At 41.0% G+C, this 15,043-nt stretch overlaps 1 protein-coding gene across 3 annotated transcripts in view; it reads left to right on the top strand.

The window, feature by feature from the left end:
- The window catches only part of FGF9 (fibroblast growth factor 9), a 29,492-nt gene extending 16,657 nt beyond the window's left edge, over window positions 1–12,835 (top strand). For all 3 annotated transcript variants that reach the window (XM_059838735.1, XM_059838736.1, XM_059838737.1), the window contains one exon: window positions 9,366–12,835. In XM_059838735.1, coding sequence (XP_059694718.1) covers window positions 9,366–9,611 — 246 coding nt within the window. In that variant the 3' untranslated portion in view covers window positions 9,612–12,835. The remainder of the gene's footprint in view (window positions 1–9,365) is intronic.
- Window positions 12,836–15,043: the final 2,208 nt, after the last annotated feature.

Below are 15,043 nucleotides of genomic sequence, written 5' to 3' on the forward strand. Positions count from 1 at the left end.
TGCGTTGCAAACCCAGATCATACCCAGCAAGCAAGAGTGGGACGTCTTCAGATTATTTTCTTTGCGGTTGTGTAGTTCCCTGTCACTGCAGCCCTGAGCCTTTCTGGAGCTGGCTGTGTAATGATACAGGGGTGTGAAAAGGTTCAGCCTTTGGTTGATCTGAGAATACTGTGTTGAAGTGACATGCTAAAAGCATCAGCAGCAGTGACACACTGAGATGTGCTTGGGGATTATTCACTGCATCAGATAAAGATCTGATGTGCTCTGTTTCTGATTCAGGAGCCAGTGGTATGTGAATGTGGTACTCTCTCCCACTTTGCCATTCATAATTTTCAAAGAGAGAGTAGAAAAAGTCTGCCCTGTGGGGACTTCATGAGGGATTTTGACTAGGTTGAGATTTGCTTTGCAGTTTGAATGTGCTTAGGCTGATTTGGTGATGTGCAGCAATGTGGTTCATTTGTGTCACTTTTGAAAAGCTTGAGAAATAAAGCTTGTTATAGTGTAAATCCATATTTTCCCCTTCTATAAGGACCTTTTGTTTCTTTTTCATTCCTTTTATACTGGCAGATATCTGATTTGAGGATAAGATTTTATATTTGTGTTCCACAGACTGCTGCTGCTAAGGTAAAACTTGTGTTCTAGTGTGGATGCTGCATACTTTTGAGGTCTGGCCCAGGCTGTGCATCTTTAATCTGCTAAACTTTGCTCTTCAAATTTAACACAATTATAGAGGCAATTGTGACTCAAGAGAAATTTTGACTTGATTCTATTATGGCTGAACTACCATTGCCTTCAATGGAATCAGGATTGGACCTGCTCCTGTAAAACCACCAATTAGTTTTATGGTTGTGTCAGCAGATCCCAATCAAGATAAGAGCTGTATTGTATTCATCATTTTAAAAACCTAAATCTAGGCAGGGTTCCTGCCTATGAGAGTCTGCAATCTTTTAACATATAATCTTACTTTTTCATGACAAGGGGGATTTTGTCCCACTGATGCCTTTGTTAAGACATCCTATAGTGTATAATATGAACTCAGAGGAGGAAAGTTATTGGAGAAGGCTCCAGCAAAATATTTTAATTTATTTTAGAATATACAAATATTGTAAAGTTTAAACAAAGTAGCAGTTTTTTCCCCTTTTTTACTTTAAAAACCTGATTTCTTTGGAAGATCCATGTTTGCAGGTATGTGGAAGACCAACAACCTGGTCTTTGAGCTCTTCAGTCACTAGTTCTGTTGAAGCTGTTACTATGTATCATTTGAGTTTTTTCAGACAGAATGACAACTTCTTTCATCAAAGCTGAAATTAACTGTGTGACTGAGGTTTTACCCATTGAAAGACAGGCCTCTGGTGTGCATGTGAGGAGTAGGGGTCTCGTGAAGGAGCAGAGCAGTGTTTCCCAAAGGCTTGGTCACCTGTATCACTGACAACATAAGCCATGGCATAGCAGCACGAAAGATGTATGGATTTCCTGAGAGATTTTGAAGGAAATACTCTTTATTCTACTCAGAAAGCAAGATACTAAAATTGTCTAACTAAATAGAAGTCTTTGTGGCGAGATTGTCCCTGGGAAAAGGAATGGGGGGAAGTGTCCAAAAAGTCACCCCTGGAGAGACTGTTTATGAGAAGTGTTTGCCAAAGGAGGGGGCACTGCTGTCTGAAAAGGGAAGTGTGACATCTTTTCTTCAGCAGCAACTATTTGAAATGCTGGCCTTCCTTCCTGTCCAAACAAGGTGGGAAATCAAAAGGCCTCATTTTTAAACAATTTAAACTGAATAAGCAATTGAGCCCTGCTAGGTAAAGATCACAGTGTGCCAGTCCTTTGCTGTTGTGCCTACCAAAGTGCCCAGTTTTTAAAATTTCTCTGTGAAGCTTGTTGGTTTTGAAGACCCCAGTGGATATGTGGCATTTCAGTGAGGATCTTTCCAAAATGTGATAGCTTGTGATGCTGTGTTTGTTTGATGACCCCCATCCAGAATGACAATGTGATCAGTAATGTCCTTGTCCTCTGAGCTAGCACCTAGCTGGTAGCTTTGCATAGAATTAGTAGCAAAATATAGAGACAGGCTTTTGTTCATCAGTCCCTCACCAAATCAACTTGCTGAAGGAATAAAACATGAATTTCTTTTATAATGTACATTTATATCACTATAATAATTATTTTGTCCCTGTGGCAAAGTGTTTCCTGAAGGGTCCTGAGCATTCTGCTCTTTTTATGGTGGTACCTGGTAGCTGAGAGATGGAATGCTTCTTTAATGGTGGATAAATCCATGTTGTGGGGTACTCACTGAATATAGAGGCTCATGAGATTAAGTACTTTTTATCCCTCACTTTACAATGTTTTTCAGCATGTGAGTTTAGCTCACTTAAGCAGCACTTTCTGCTGAATAAGGTCTGTCTGTCCTTTAAGGCTGTGTTCTGTGCTTAGAGAACTGCAGAACAAGGCAAAAAATACTGACAAAACACTTTGTTCCATCTCAGTTGGATTTAAGGAAAGCATGTTTTATTTACAGATCTCTGTCTGGGTAAAACCTTAACTGGTATTCAGGCTAAAGACTGTGTGGAGCTGTAGGGTGGCAACCCTGCTTTGACATACAGGTTGTCTTTTGATAGAAGAGAATTTGTGGAGTGGGGAGCTGGGGAAGGTCAAGTTACAGCTTTCAGTAAATCTGAGCATGCCTGAAATGGTTCTTTTAATGTCTTAAAATATTTGTTGCCTTTTTATCATTGCAAGGCTGATCCATGTTCCATTTAAGCTGACGGGAACCCTTCTCCCATCTTCTTTAAAAATTGGCTCTGGCCCCTGTATCAGATTGCATACCACCTTGCTTCCTGATTCTTGGAAGGGTTCAGCCAAGCATTATGAATTAGATGCTTAGATAACATTGATGACTGCAGTTCTTTATTGTGCCAAGGGAATCAAAAATAAAATAGAGGTTAGAAAAGTGTGACTAGTAAATGACACAGTGTGGGCCCAGTCCTGCTGCTGTGGAAGGGAGGGGAATAGACCTGCTGGTTTATTTGTTTTCTAAGAGTCGACTTTGTCCTGGTCCTGTTCCGTTGTGGTGTGGAGAAGGAAGCTGGTCAGCTTCCAGAGAAAAGACACTGTGACAGCTTATGTAGCCTGAGATATGCCCCTGGAGTTTTGTCAAGACTTCCAACAGCGTCCTGAGCAGATCTTGGGTGTTTAGGTGAAAATGAGTTTCCATCTCGTGCGCTTGGCTGAGCAGATATAAACCCAGCCTTTGTGAACTTGAAGCATGGCTGGCATGGGCTGCCTGTCCTCAGGCACAGTGGGGCTGCTCGTCCCATAATGATTTCATGTCCTGAGAGGGCGTGCTTAAAGCTTGACAGATGCTGCAAGCTTGAAATCTCAAAGGAGAGGATATCAGTAAAACCAAGAGCTGAGGAGCTGGCAGTGGCAAAAATGGATGGAGGCCTAATTGGCATCTCATCTTCCTGCAGCTCACGTCAGAAGAGCTCTGTAAACAGCCCTGGGGGAGCACAGTGCTCTGTGCCAGCCTGGTCTCTCCAGAGAAGGGTCTTGATAGAGTGGAGAGCAATGGAGCGGGAGAAGAGCAGCAACAGGACAAAGGGGTGAAGCACTGAAATCCCTCCTGCACTGACAGTGTCCTGGGATTTTACTGTTGGCACTGGAGCCTGCTTACTGTGTTCAGGAAGCGCTGCTTTTCTGTTGTCTACATCAGGGTGTGGAAGTACCACAGTGTCTGCATTTGTGTAGGTGTTGTGGCTTTTGGCAATCATGACCCCAAGGGGTTCAATTTCTGCTGGATCTTGGGATCTTTACAAGATTTTTGTATGAAAGATGCTAATCTTTAAGCACCGTCATTACTTCTGCATGGCAGCAGCACAGAACAGTCACACCTGATTTTTATTTTTTAAGTGGGGATTGATGTATAGTAAAAACTATATAAATTAACTAAGAGGTTTAGGAGAAGAAAGTAAGATGGATACTGGATGTACTCTGAGAGTACAAGGTGACCTCAGGTAGGGAGAATGCAGTTGCCTAACTGTGGTTTTGCCAGGGACACCTTGCCTGATTTCCCTCATCTTATTTAACATGCCATGGAATATGAAATGTATAGCAGTGGCAGCATTGATGCCTGACTGCTTGTCTCTCCTCTGGCCCTGAAGGCTTTCCTGCTGTCTGTCTAAAAGGCTTTTGGAGAGCTACTGACACAAACACAGAAATCAGTCAGCTAGTCCTCTTGGCAGACTATTTTTTTCCCCATTTTTTTCATGTTGTGTCAAATTATCAAACAAAGCATTCTGAAAAGAGGCTGCTTGGAGAAACTCATCAAAGAAAGCTCTGTGACGCTCACCAAGTCAGACACACAGTGTGCAGGGCTTGACTCACACTGTGGTCTAATTTGGAAAAGAAAGTGGTGCTGCTTGGACACTGGCATTTGGCTTCTCATTGTGGCTGGAGGTGGTTCACCCAGCCAGAAACGAACAGGCTGAGCATGAGAGTACAGAAAATGCCACAGCAAATGCTAAGCCAGACCTTTATTTATGACAGCTCTGGATGAGTGTTAATTATTAGCTGAACACAGTGTGTTCTAGAGGCTGTTTGCATTACAGCATGGGAAGGGCCAATGGCATGTAAAATGTGTGTGTTGGTAGGCAGAACAGCAAAGCAAACTGCTTCAGAGGAGAATAGGGCTATTCTGTGTTTTCCTTCAATACATGTGCAGTTTTCATGCCATGTAGCCATAATGAGGGATTTGTATGAAAGTACTCAGGAGATTATACATATAAACATCACTTTTATTAAGACAGGGTGGATTAACAAGGGGTTAGTGTGCAGCAGGTATACAGGAAGTGTTGACTACATCAGATGTATTTCTTGTTAACAGTTGTTTGAACTTCTGGATTAGGTGTTTTCTTGTCTCTACTGAATCAGTGTAGCAGTTTGCTAAAGGGAAAACTACACATGGCATAGAACAGAGTAGTTTGCTTGGCATGAAGGGTACTTGCTGTGATTTTAGGGATGATGGTCTGAAGAGGCTTTCTTTTGTCAGGTTGCAAAATAAATTGAAGTTTTAGCTCCATTGGGTTATAAGAAAGAAAAAGAAAGAGAGAAAGAAAGAAAGAGAGAGAGAAAGCAAGAAAGAAAGAAAGAAAAGGAAAATTGATGTGTTTTATACAGGACCCTGTACTGTTCTTTCAAGTACCAAGCAGCCTGAATGTCTTACATTCTTTAGAGTAATGAAACCATTCTCTGAGCAGTGTACATGTGTTTTACGTGTTTCTACTTATTTGCAATTAACTACTTCACATGGATATCTATTTTAAAACAAGCTGGCAGAACTTTCATTTTGATGCCTGTAACCATGTACTTTATCACTTTAGTATCTGACTTTTAATCAATCTGCCTGGAAATAGGATAACATAATTATTTTCTTCCCTTGTTAGGTGGTGGAGAATGTGGAAAGGGAAAGGGGTCCTGAGCTTGCTAACACTGACCAGCCATTAGCAGTTTTCTGAATTAAATCTCTCTTGGGGTTTTGTCTGTGTGATATGTGCACCTTTGTACAATGCAATTATTTGCACATTCTGAGTTAAGTAACAGGTTAAAAAACCAAACAGGTGAAGCGTGGAAATGTAGCAAAATGAAAATCAATCACTTTGTAGTTGAATATTCTATGAACAGCTCTCACAGAAAACATGTGGAATGTGGTGCAACATCTGATTTATATAATTTTGAGGTCACCTCCTTATTTGGCCCTGAATTAAATGATTTGAGCAAGGCAGGCAGCCTACCCTTTCACAGGAATGCAGGTTACTTTCCATAGCTGTTCCACTTGGGTATGTTTGGTATTTGTGTCAGCTTTCGACAAAGATGTCCAGCAACTTTAAGTATGGTGCAAGGAAATATTTGCTCTGGAAAATTGATAGAGATGTCAGTTGCTGGAATAAAAGTATGCAAAAATTGCTGTATTGTAGGGCTAAATCTTGCTCTTCAAATGTGCATAGAGAGACTTTCTAAAAGTTATAGCCAGAAGGAGAAATGTGATCAGGAAACACCATATCCTTTCCTACTGGGAGAGTCGGTTTTCAGCAAGACTTTCCCTTCCTAAGATGGTGAGACAAGAGGGTGGTGTTGGCAGGATGGACCAGCCTCACCTCTGTGTTATGCTCATTTCTGGCTGGAATAAAAACATGCACACTTAAAATGTGAGCATAAAGTATTAATGTTATGTAGGGCTGTGGTGGTACATGGTTTAGGGGTGGGCTTGTCAGGGTTAGCTTAATGCTTGGACTCCGGGATCTTAAAGGTCTTTTCCAGCCCAAAGGATTCTGTGATTCTGCACAAATGACTGTTCTGATGGATGTTGATTTCTGTCTCTCTTGTTACTAGATGAGACATCATTGTAAGACTCTCCCAGGGCATGGGAAGAAGTATATTATGGGATTTTAGTGTCCCACATTATTTACAGGATCTGATCCTAAGTCGTCAACACTGATTTACTCCAATGGTGTCTGACCACAACCAGAATTTCTAAGTGTCCTAGAAGGAAAAGGCTTGACTGTATAAAGAAGTTATGTAATTTCTTTTAAAGGGTAATTGTTAATGTCCCTACCTATCTGATCCCACATCCTGATTGCTCTGTCATGCTCATGTTGAAGTATTTGCCTCATGTTTGTACCTGAATTTCTGAGAATTTTGAAGGAGGACAAAAGAGATGTAGCTCTCTTGTAAGTGAATAGAAAGTTAAAATTGGATAAGCTTGTAAAATGAAGATTGAATCTGTGAGCTTGAAATCCATTTAACTCATCCAGAGTGCAGTAGTACAATGCAAACCCCCTGATTCAGGGTCTGATAGTTACGTGTACCACAGCACTGTCTTGATCCATCAAACCTGCCAGATAAAGAGAGTCTATTTTAAAATTTCTCCTTCAGGGCATGGGGAAATAGTTCTTGCAAAGATAGAAATTTATGATGATGCTAAAAAAAACCGCAGATGAAGTGAATAATTAATGAATTCACGACAGGACTGAAATATCTTTCTAAAATGCTGCTATTTTTAGCAGGGAGTTCTTCTGCAGTGCTTGTCATGTGATCCTATTGCCTTCTGAGAGCAGGAAAACAATTTGAATTAGTTTTTCTTTCCCCATGGACTTATATAAGTCCAGTATATAATACCCCTTAGCATCTGAATCTGCCTTAGGACAAACACAGATGATTTTAAACCTCATGCAAAATAAAACACGAATGAAATCTATACTTAAAGATAATCTTCTCTGCAGCAGATCACCTTTTATAATTGTACTTTTGAGGCTGTGCGAGGGGTATACTGCAATGGGTGTAACTGGCAGCTGCTGCTGGTCTGGTGATGCTCAATGCGGCTGCGGTTTCAAGCTGGCAAAGGACATAGAGGCAATTATCAATAGGAGGGTGCAGGGTATGGCCTACAGATCAGGGTTTGATGTGAACAGATTTGGGCTTCTTTTGCCTACAACCAGTGTAGACTACTGCTCTGTTTGAAGAACTTTGAACTAAAAATGTCATAGTAAGAAATTACTCTAAAAAATGTCACATCCACAAAGGGATATGGTCACTGCCACAGTGGATTTTCAGGTCTTGAACATGTGAAACTCGGTCCTGTCTGGGATTTCTACTTCCTGAGTGGTAATGAGGTACCCATTAAAGGGGAAGTCAGGAGCAGCTGACTTGCTGCCTTTCTTGCCTGCTGGAGTTGCCACAAATTTAATTTAGAAGAACCCTCCAGATCCCAAACCTGTAGGTGTTTGGGAAGGCCTGAGGAGGACTCTGTCTTTGCAGCTCGATACCTAGTTTGTACAGGTGCAGAGGTGTGTTAGTTTCCTTTCCCCATTTGCATAGGGTTGTTCCCCCACATGGGATAGTTCCTGGGTGGCTTCTGTAAGGTGTATAGGGCCCCTTGGACCTCTCTTGTCCCCAGCCCAGGTGGGCTGCCCTGGGAGCAGAGTGCTTGCCACACAAAGCAGCAGTGAAACATCGGGGCCGAAGCACATTGGTTTGGCCAAGGCTTGTGAGCTGAGTCTCAAGCAGCAGAGGTGGCCCCAAAGGCACCTGCAGCTTCAGGGAAGCTGCAGGCTTTGGTGATGGTACACCTTGGGAAGCTCCTTGGTAAAATCATGGGAGGTGGTTTCTTAGGGGGCTTGAGCTGTGGCTCCTTAGTTGTGTGCAGGCACAAGTTTATGGCTTAGGTGCCACACATGCCTTGCTGCATCTGGGACTTGGTCTCTGTTTTCCCATCTCTGTGCTCCCATCTAAAAGGATTGTTTTAAGATTTAATGTGTGTGAAACAAATGCTTTGTATAGAGCTTTGTAATAATTAGAAATTGATCCTCAGCTGGAAGCTGGGGGTGGTTGATGTGAGTGGTATTGAAATGAGAACTTGTTGCAAAAAATACATTGAATTATCACCATTTTTTTTCTTGTGCCTGGTGAAAAGACTATTTTCAGGCTTATTTTTCCCAGCTTTCCATCAGCTCTCCCATGCTCACCACCTTTTTTCCCAGTAATTTGTGTGAGTCCTTCCTAAAATGAATCTGGTTATCAGGTGGCTGCATTTTAAACACTCTATTAAGCAATTTTTTTAAAAGCAAATTCAAGCAATCTTAAGGATGTAGAAGGCAACACACAGACTAAAGAAGTGGGTCAATTGGAAGGACTGGGATTCTGTGGTGGCAGGGGGATCTGATGAATGGTTGATGTCCTCAGTAGGATGGGACACAAGGACAACCCTGACAATGCAAACCTGGAGGGTTTTTCCTTGCCTGCTGCATCTCAGCACACAGGGTCCACGTTCCTGTTTGAAGCTCTGTTGGGTTGTGGCTTTGTGATACAAATAATAAATCAAATGATAGATAGCAAATTGCATGTCTTTAAATTAATGAAATACATCGAGTTGAAATGACATAGAGATTTTAAGACTGTAAATTTTATAACAGCCCTGCAAACTGGTTCTAGTTTCCTTTATTTATATCTGTTTGTTTGAGTGCCTGCACTCACCGTTGAAACAATTTGTTACGGAAGTCCAGTATGGTCTTGTGAGCTGCTTGGGAACTATCAGAGATAAAAATACCTGTTTTCATCCTTGTTGTTACGTTATTGATTTGGGCAATGAGGCTTTGAGAGTAATTTTTGCTTCACATAGAGTTATCCACCCTTCTGACCTCCTCCTGAAACACCCAGCAATACAGATCTTCATAGCTAAAACTGGGAGAATTGAAATAGTTTATTCTGCAATTTACTGAGGAGATACCAGTTTCAAGCCATTAAAACAGTGATTCTTTAACAAGTAGCTTATTTTAGTGGCTGTCTCCTTACCGCTCTTTCTTTTCTTTCCGCAGGAAAAATTAACCCAGGAGTGTGTATTCAGAGAGCAATTTGAAGAAAACTGGTATAACACATATTCATCAAATCTATATAAACATGTGGACACTGGAAGACGATACTACGTTGCGTTAAATAAAGATGGGACTCCAAGAGAAGGGACTAGGACTAAACGGCATCAAAAATTTACACATTTTTTACCTAGACCAGTGGACCCTGAGAAAGTACCAGAACTATATAAGGATATTTTAAGCCAAAGTTGACAAAGACAATTCCTTCACTTGAGCCCTTAAAAAGTAACCACTATAAAGGTTTCATGCGGTGGGTTCTTATTGATTAGCTGTGTCATCACATCAGCTCCACTGTTGCCAAACTTTGTCGCATGCATAATGTATGATGGAGGCTTGGATGGAACATGCTGATTTTGTTCTGCACTTAAAGGTTTGTCCTCCTGGAGGAGAGCCTATGCCCACTCGCTTGATTTAGTACGAGAGGGAGCGCGAGAGAGTGAGTGCGAGAGAGAGAGAAAGGGAGAGGATGAATGGGAGTGAGAGCGCGAGAGAGAGGACCCGAGGGGAGGAGGAGGGTGAGGAGGAGGAGGAAGGCCTGATGCATGCTGGGGAATAGACACGCTTTTAAATTTTTGATCAGTTGTACTTCGTCATATATCAGCATAGCTGCCATACTTCGATTCATCAGGATTTTTGGCTGGTGGCCTGCTCAAGTGTACGCTGCATTTACAAAGGCATGGAGGGTGCAGTCTTACTTAAACAAGAGACTTTTCAGTTAATCGCTCTCTGGGTCTCACCCCACTGAGTTTAAAGCAAAGACCTCTTAGTAAAAAAAAGAAAAATAAAAAGTTAAATTTATTTATAGAAATTCCAAAGGCAACATTTTATTTATTTTATATATTTATTTATTATATAGAGTTTATTTTTAATGAAATATGTACAGGCCAGATAGGCATTTTGGAAGCTTTAGGCTCTGTAAGCATTGAAATGGCAAAGGCCACTATGAACCTGTGGTAAATTCATGCAAGTAAATATAAAGGTGCATGGATAAAAAAAAAAAAGCCAACAATAAAAAGGTAATAATAATAAATTCTAGTGACCCTCATGTACTAAAGGCGACAATCTCTTTTGTGCCCGTATTATTGTACAAGTATGCACACCACTCATGACACTGAGTCCTCACTCTTCTGACTGCTTGTTTCATAGCTTACCCCAGAGGATTAAAGAGAAAACTGGGTCTGCAACTTTTTTTTATGTGTCTGTAATATTTCCTCTCTGATAAAGTGACTTCTTACATCATTGTAAATTTCACAGCTGTGGAAAATATAGGGGTTGGAATATATTCTACATGTTAAAACCTATTGCAGATTATACCAAAGCTAAATGATAAATATGCTATTTTTTTTTTCCTAAAGAGAATGCCAGAAACAGCATAAGTAATACCAACAACAATTATACTAATTTTAAGATTCCACAAAGAACACATAAATATTTCAGAGGGCAAGAACCAGGTTAACAGGATCACTCTTGTAAACATGTTTATTTGTGCACTTGACTATCTACTATGAAATTATACAAGTTCCATAGGGGTCATTGTAATACCTTTTATGGAAAATTGCTTTCAGTGTGAACTGTCATAATACATGATATTAGCACCCTTCCTAAAGTAAAACTTGCAAAATGAAACTAATAAATCTCTATCAATAATGACAATGAGGGGGACAGTATTAGACTTATTTTTATTGTTTTTCCTAAAGTATGCTCAAATATTCATGAACCCTAGGTGAGGAAACAGTATATAATATTTAAGGGTATGTAGCATTTTAAGATAAGCACACAAACACATTGATTAGCAGTTACCATTTGGAAATCAACTTTCACAAAGAGGCATTTTTTTCCCTAATATGCTGAAGAAAAGGGGAAAAAAAAAAAAAAAGAGAAAAACACCTTGTTAAGATCTATATGACAAATGCATTTTGTAGTTGTTCTACCCCTTAGGATTTCAATCCAGTGCCATTAAGTTGAGTGTAGCCTTCACCATTGGATATGTTGGGAGCAGGGCTGGTCCTGACGCCCTGGCTGTCTGCATACGCACGGGGGCTCCTTTGGAGGAGTGATGTAAAAGGTTGTAGCCTACTTGTAATTTAGAAATTTTTGCTCTACAGCACCCTTGTCCATCTGATTTATATGATTTGAAACTTATTTCTGTTCTGGAATGACCTCTGGCTGGGTGTGCTGAACAAACGTTCCCTTTCCGTGCAGAAGCAGGTGGGAGGAGCCACGTCTCAACCGGCGATATCAGTGATGGCAAACGCAACGTGGCGTTTTGTTGTGATTGCTCACGGATGATAAAGAGACGTAAATTACATTAGTTGATTTGTAGGGTACCTGTCTAGGGACTGTTATTGCCTGGGAATTTACAGCCTTCAGCTGCAGCCCAGGCGTTTGTGTCCCAGCCTTTGGGGCTGGGATGGTTCGGCTGCTGTGCGTTGGTTGGGTGCCAGATCATTGGTGTGGGCGATGCAGAGAACCTAGGAGAAGAAAAGGCACTCCTGGGCAGGACCAGGGCTCACTGCTCTGTGCTAAATGCACCAAGCCCACCATGAGGAAGGGAGGTTGCGACTCTCTGCTGTTTCAGTAAATCTAACATACACCAGGAAATTATTTGCAAAGGTTAAAATGACTCTGAGTCGAGGCCGCAATACTAGGCCACAGTTAAAGTCTTAATGTTAAATTGACTTGGATTTTTTTAGTCATAGGCTAATCATTACTACTAGTTAACATGTTTTATTTAATTTATTTTTTTTTTGTATTTTTCTACAGAAAGGATTAAACTCGAGAAAAATGTTATGAGTTTATGGCAGTCCTTCTAAATAAACTGTAACCGATTTACTCGAATAACCCGTAATGGTGTGTAAATACTGACTTTATGTAAATATAGAAACGTGTAATTTAACTTAGGCATTATCGCAAGACTGGAAGGCCCAGGAGCTGGCAGTTTGCCACTCCCTGCAGGTTCACTGGGTCAAATTTGGCCTGTTTCGGGTAGCGAACAACAGATTCTGTTCAGTCCCTTGTGTAAAATGAGCTATTTCTGTTTGGTTTTGGGTGGGGGATGGGCAAACCCTTGGTCACCTGGGTGATGCTCAGCTCCTTTGCCAGGAAGGTGTGAAGGGGTACGGACGCCCTCCTGCTCCTGCTGTGATCCTGCTAAAACAGGGCTGCACAGAGCTGACACGGCAAAGCAGGGAGGCTTGCAGTGCCTCTCCTCCTGTGCTGTGGACCAACAGAAGTCTCCACCTTCTAGTGCTGCCCATCTGGCACCTTTCTCGAGCTCTAAAATTGACTTGAAGAAAAATCTGAGGGAAAAAGAAAAGAACGATTGGTGTTATTTTTACTTGGTATTCTGTAATGGTGTGTAAATACATACAGAGTTCTGTAATTTGTATAAATATATTGCTATAGAATTTTGAAAATTGGTATTATTTGCTTGATGTCCCTCCAGAGCATTTTCTTATAACTGTGCACATGTGTAATAGTGGGATGGCAAAGAGATGCCTTTGCTTATTCCTAGAAAGAGTGAATATTCCAGGAAGACAAAAATCATCAATATTTTCTATGCCTTTTTGCTAATTTGGAAAAAAGCAGGGAGATGTCTTTTTGGCAAGAATTGTGTTAGCATTTCACCTGAAGCAGATCTGTCTGGGCAAGCAGTATGGCCCAAAAGATGATGGAGATCCAGACCAGTGTTATAGTATGTGCTGGTATAGAGCTGCATTTGGCAATGTGTAAGGCAGCACTCCCAAATGTTGGTGGGGTGAATCCTGGCAGAGCTGGCAGTGCAGAGTGGAAAGAGAAAAATCCTAGGAAATTTGCTTTAAGTTTCTACCAATCAGTGCAGGAGCAAACTGCCTGCCAGCTGGATGGGGGAAAAAAAAGGGTGTCTTTAAAAATGACAAGGTATAAGATGTGAAGGCTGGAGATGAGACTCTGGCCTAAAAAATGAAGCTCTTCTGTTGTCCCCTTGGAAATAAGATAAATGTGAGTTTAATAAATATGCAAATAGGAGAGAGTTAAAAGATGCTTCTGAGGCAGTTTCTTTGTATACAGAATATTGCAAGAGGTAAGAGAAGATGTTTCTGCAGCATGCCTTTCACAGTCCTAGCTTATGCTCTGCTCTGCCTCTTGTACCAAGTAAGGAAGTGTCTCTAAGGCTCAGCTCTGTTACTCATGGTTATAGGAGTAGAAGTGCATGGGCTGTGAGCCACGCTGAAAACCTTTCTGTATGAACTCCTGTCCCACCCAGGGAATTCTCACAAGGTCCCCATGAGGTACACGGGGAAACCTTGAGATGTGACCAGGCTCCTTGAAACTGCAGTTTGCTTTGCAGAAATTGAGAGGTTCCAGATTCTTTGGAATTTTGTTGAAAATCTTGGAAACTCAGACCTCTACTCATTCAGCAGTGTTTGTGCAGGCAGCTGTATTTGTAGGCAAACTGGGGAAAGAAGTAGACAACCATGTAATCCTCACTATTTTATTCCACATGGCCCATTGTTTACTGATCTGAGAATAAAACCAGAAGGCTCCTGTTTTCCAGAATTTTATCTCTGTTTTTAAACTGTTAGAACTCTCCATGGGTTGTTCACAAGTCAGTTCTGTCCTGCCTTTTTGTTATCTTTCACCTTTTCATAACACTACAAGGGGGTTTTCCCAGCTGGCCCCCAAGTAAGTTCCAGTAGTAAAAACTCAACTCCTCTTGTCAAGAAGCTGGAACAGCCTGACCTAGAGTTTGTTGCTGAACTCTTTGGCATTGAAGTATGCAGGTCATGGATAATTGGCACCTTAAACCTAGGTCTCAAAAGACAATTAGTGATTAGAAACAAAAAATGCTGTTGTGAAGGTGTCTGGCCAGGTCAGATGCCAGAAGTTTGAAAGCAGAAAATATTTAATGGTGTTCTGGAAATTTTAAGTGAGAATAACAACCAAGTTCCACCTGCAAAGTAATTTATAAAACCAGTCTTTTTGCTTTTTTCCCCTATTGATTTTCTACCTTTAATATCTTGTGTGTGTGTGTTTTTTTCTACCCAATGGTAGTAAAAATGATTCTTTTATTTTTTCATTCATGATTTCTGAAGTCCAGCTGCTTTTTTATAATTTTTCAGAGTTATTCTGGTCTGAACACTGGGGCAGGAAAATTGCCATGTGATTTTGGGTTAGGACAGAGGATCACATGCCTTGGAAAGATGCTGCTCTTGTGCTCAGACTGGTTGTTAACAGTCCATAGGATGACCTTTTCTTACCATATCTATTACATGGAGGGCAACAACAGTAATGGTACTTTAATACTTTGTATATTGTTGTTATCATGGGAGAAATCTTTCCAAATGATCCTCAAGTCATGCCAGCTTTATTAAACCCACATCTGTTGCTTGAACAAGCTCTCACAAATATCCTGTTGCAGAGAGCTGTGTGTAAAATAAATTTTAGGTCTATATTGTTTAGTGATGCAAAAGGGATTTCACTTAATTGCAAAAAAAATAAAAAACCCAAACAGACAAAAAAACCCAAAAAATCCCACCAAAACCCAGCAACAATAAAAAAATAAAAACACTGCCCCCTCCCCCCCCTCCCCAAACCCTCCAAACCCCACAAAAACCCAACCCCCTTTTTCTTTAGGTTGAGGG

Source organism: Haemorhous mexicanus, chromosome 2, assembly GCF_027477595.1.
Source record: "Haemorhous mexicanus isolate bHaeMex1 chromosome 2, bHaeMex1.pri, whole genome shotgun sequence".
In the NCBI taxonomy this organism is placed as follows: domain Eukaryota; kingdom Metazoa; phylum Chordata; class Aves; order Passeriformes; family Fringillidae; genus Haemorhous; species Haemorhous mexicanus.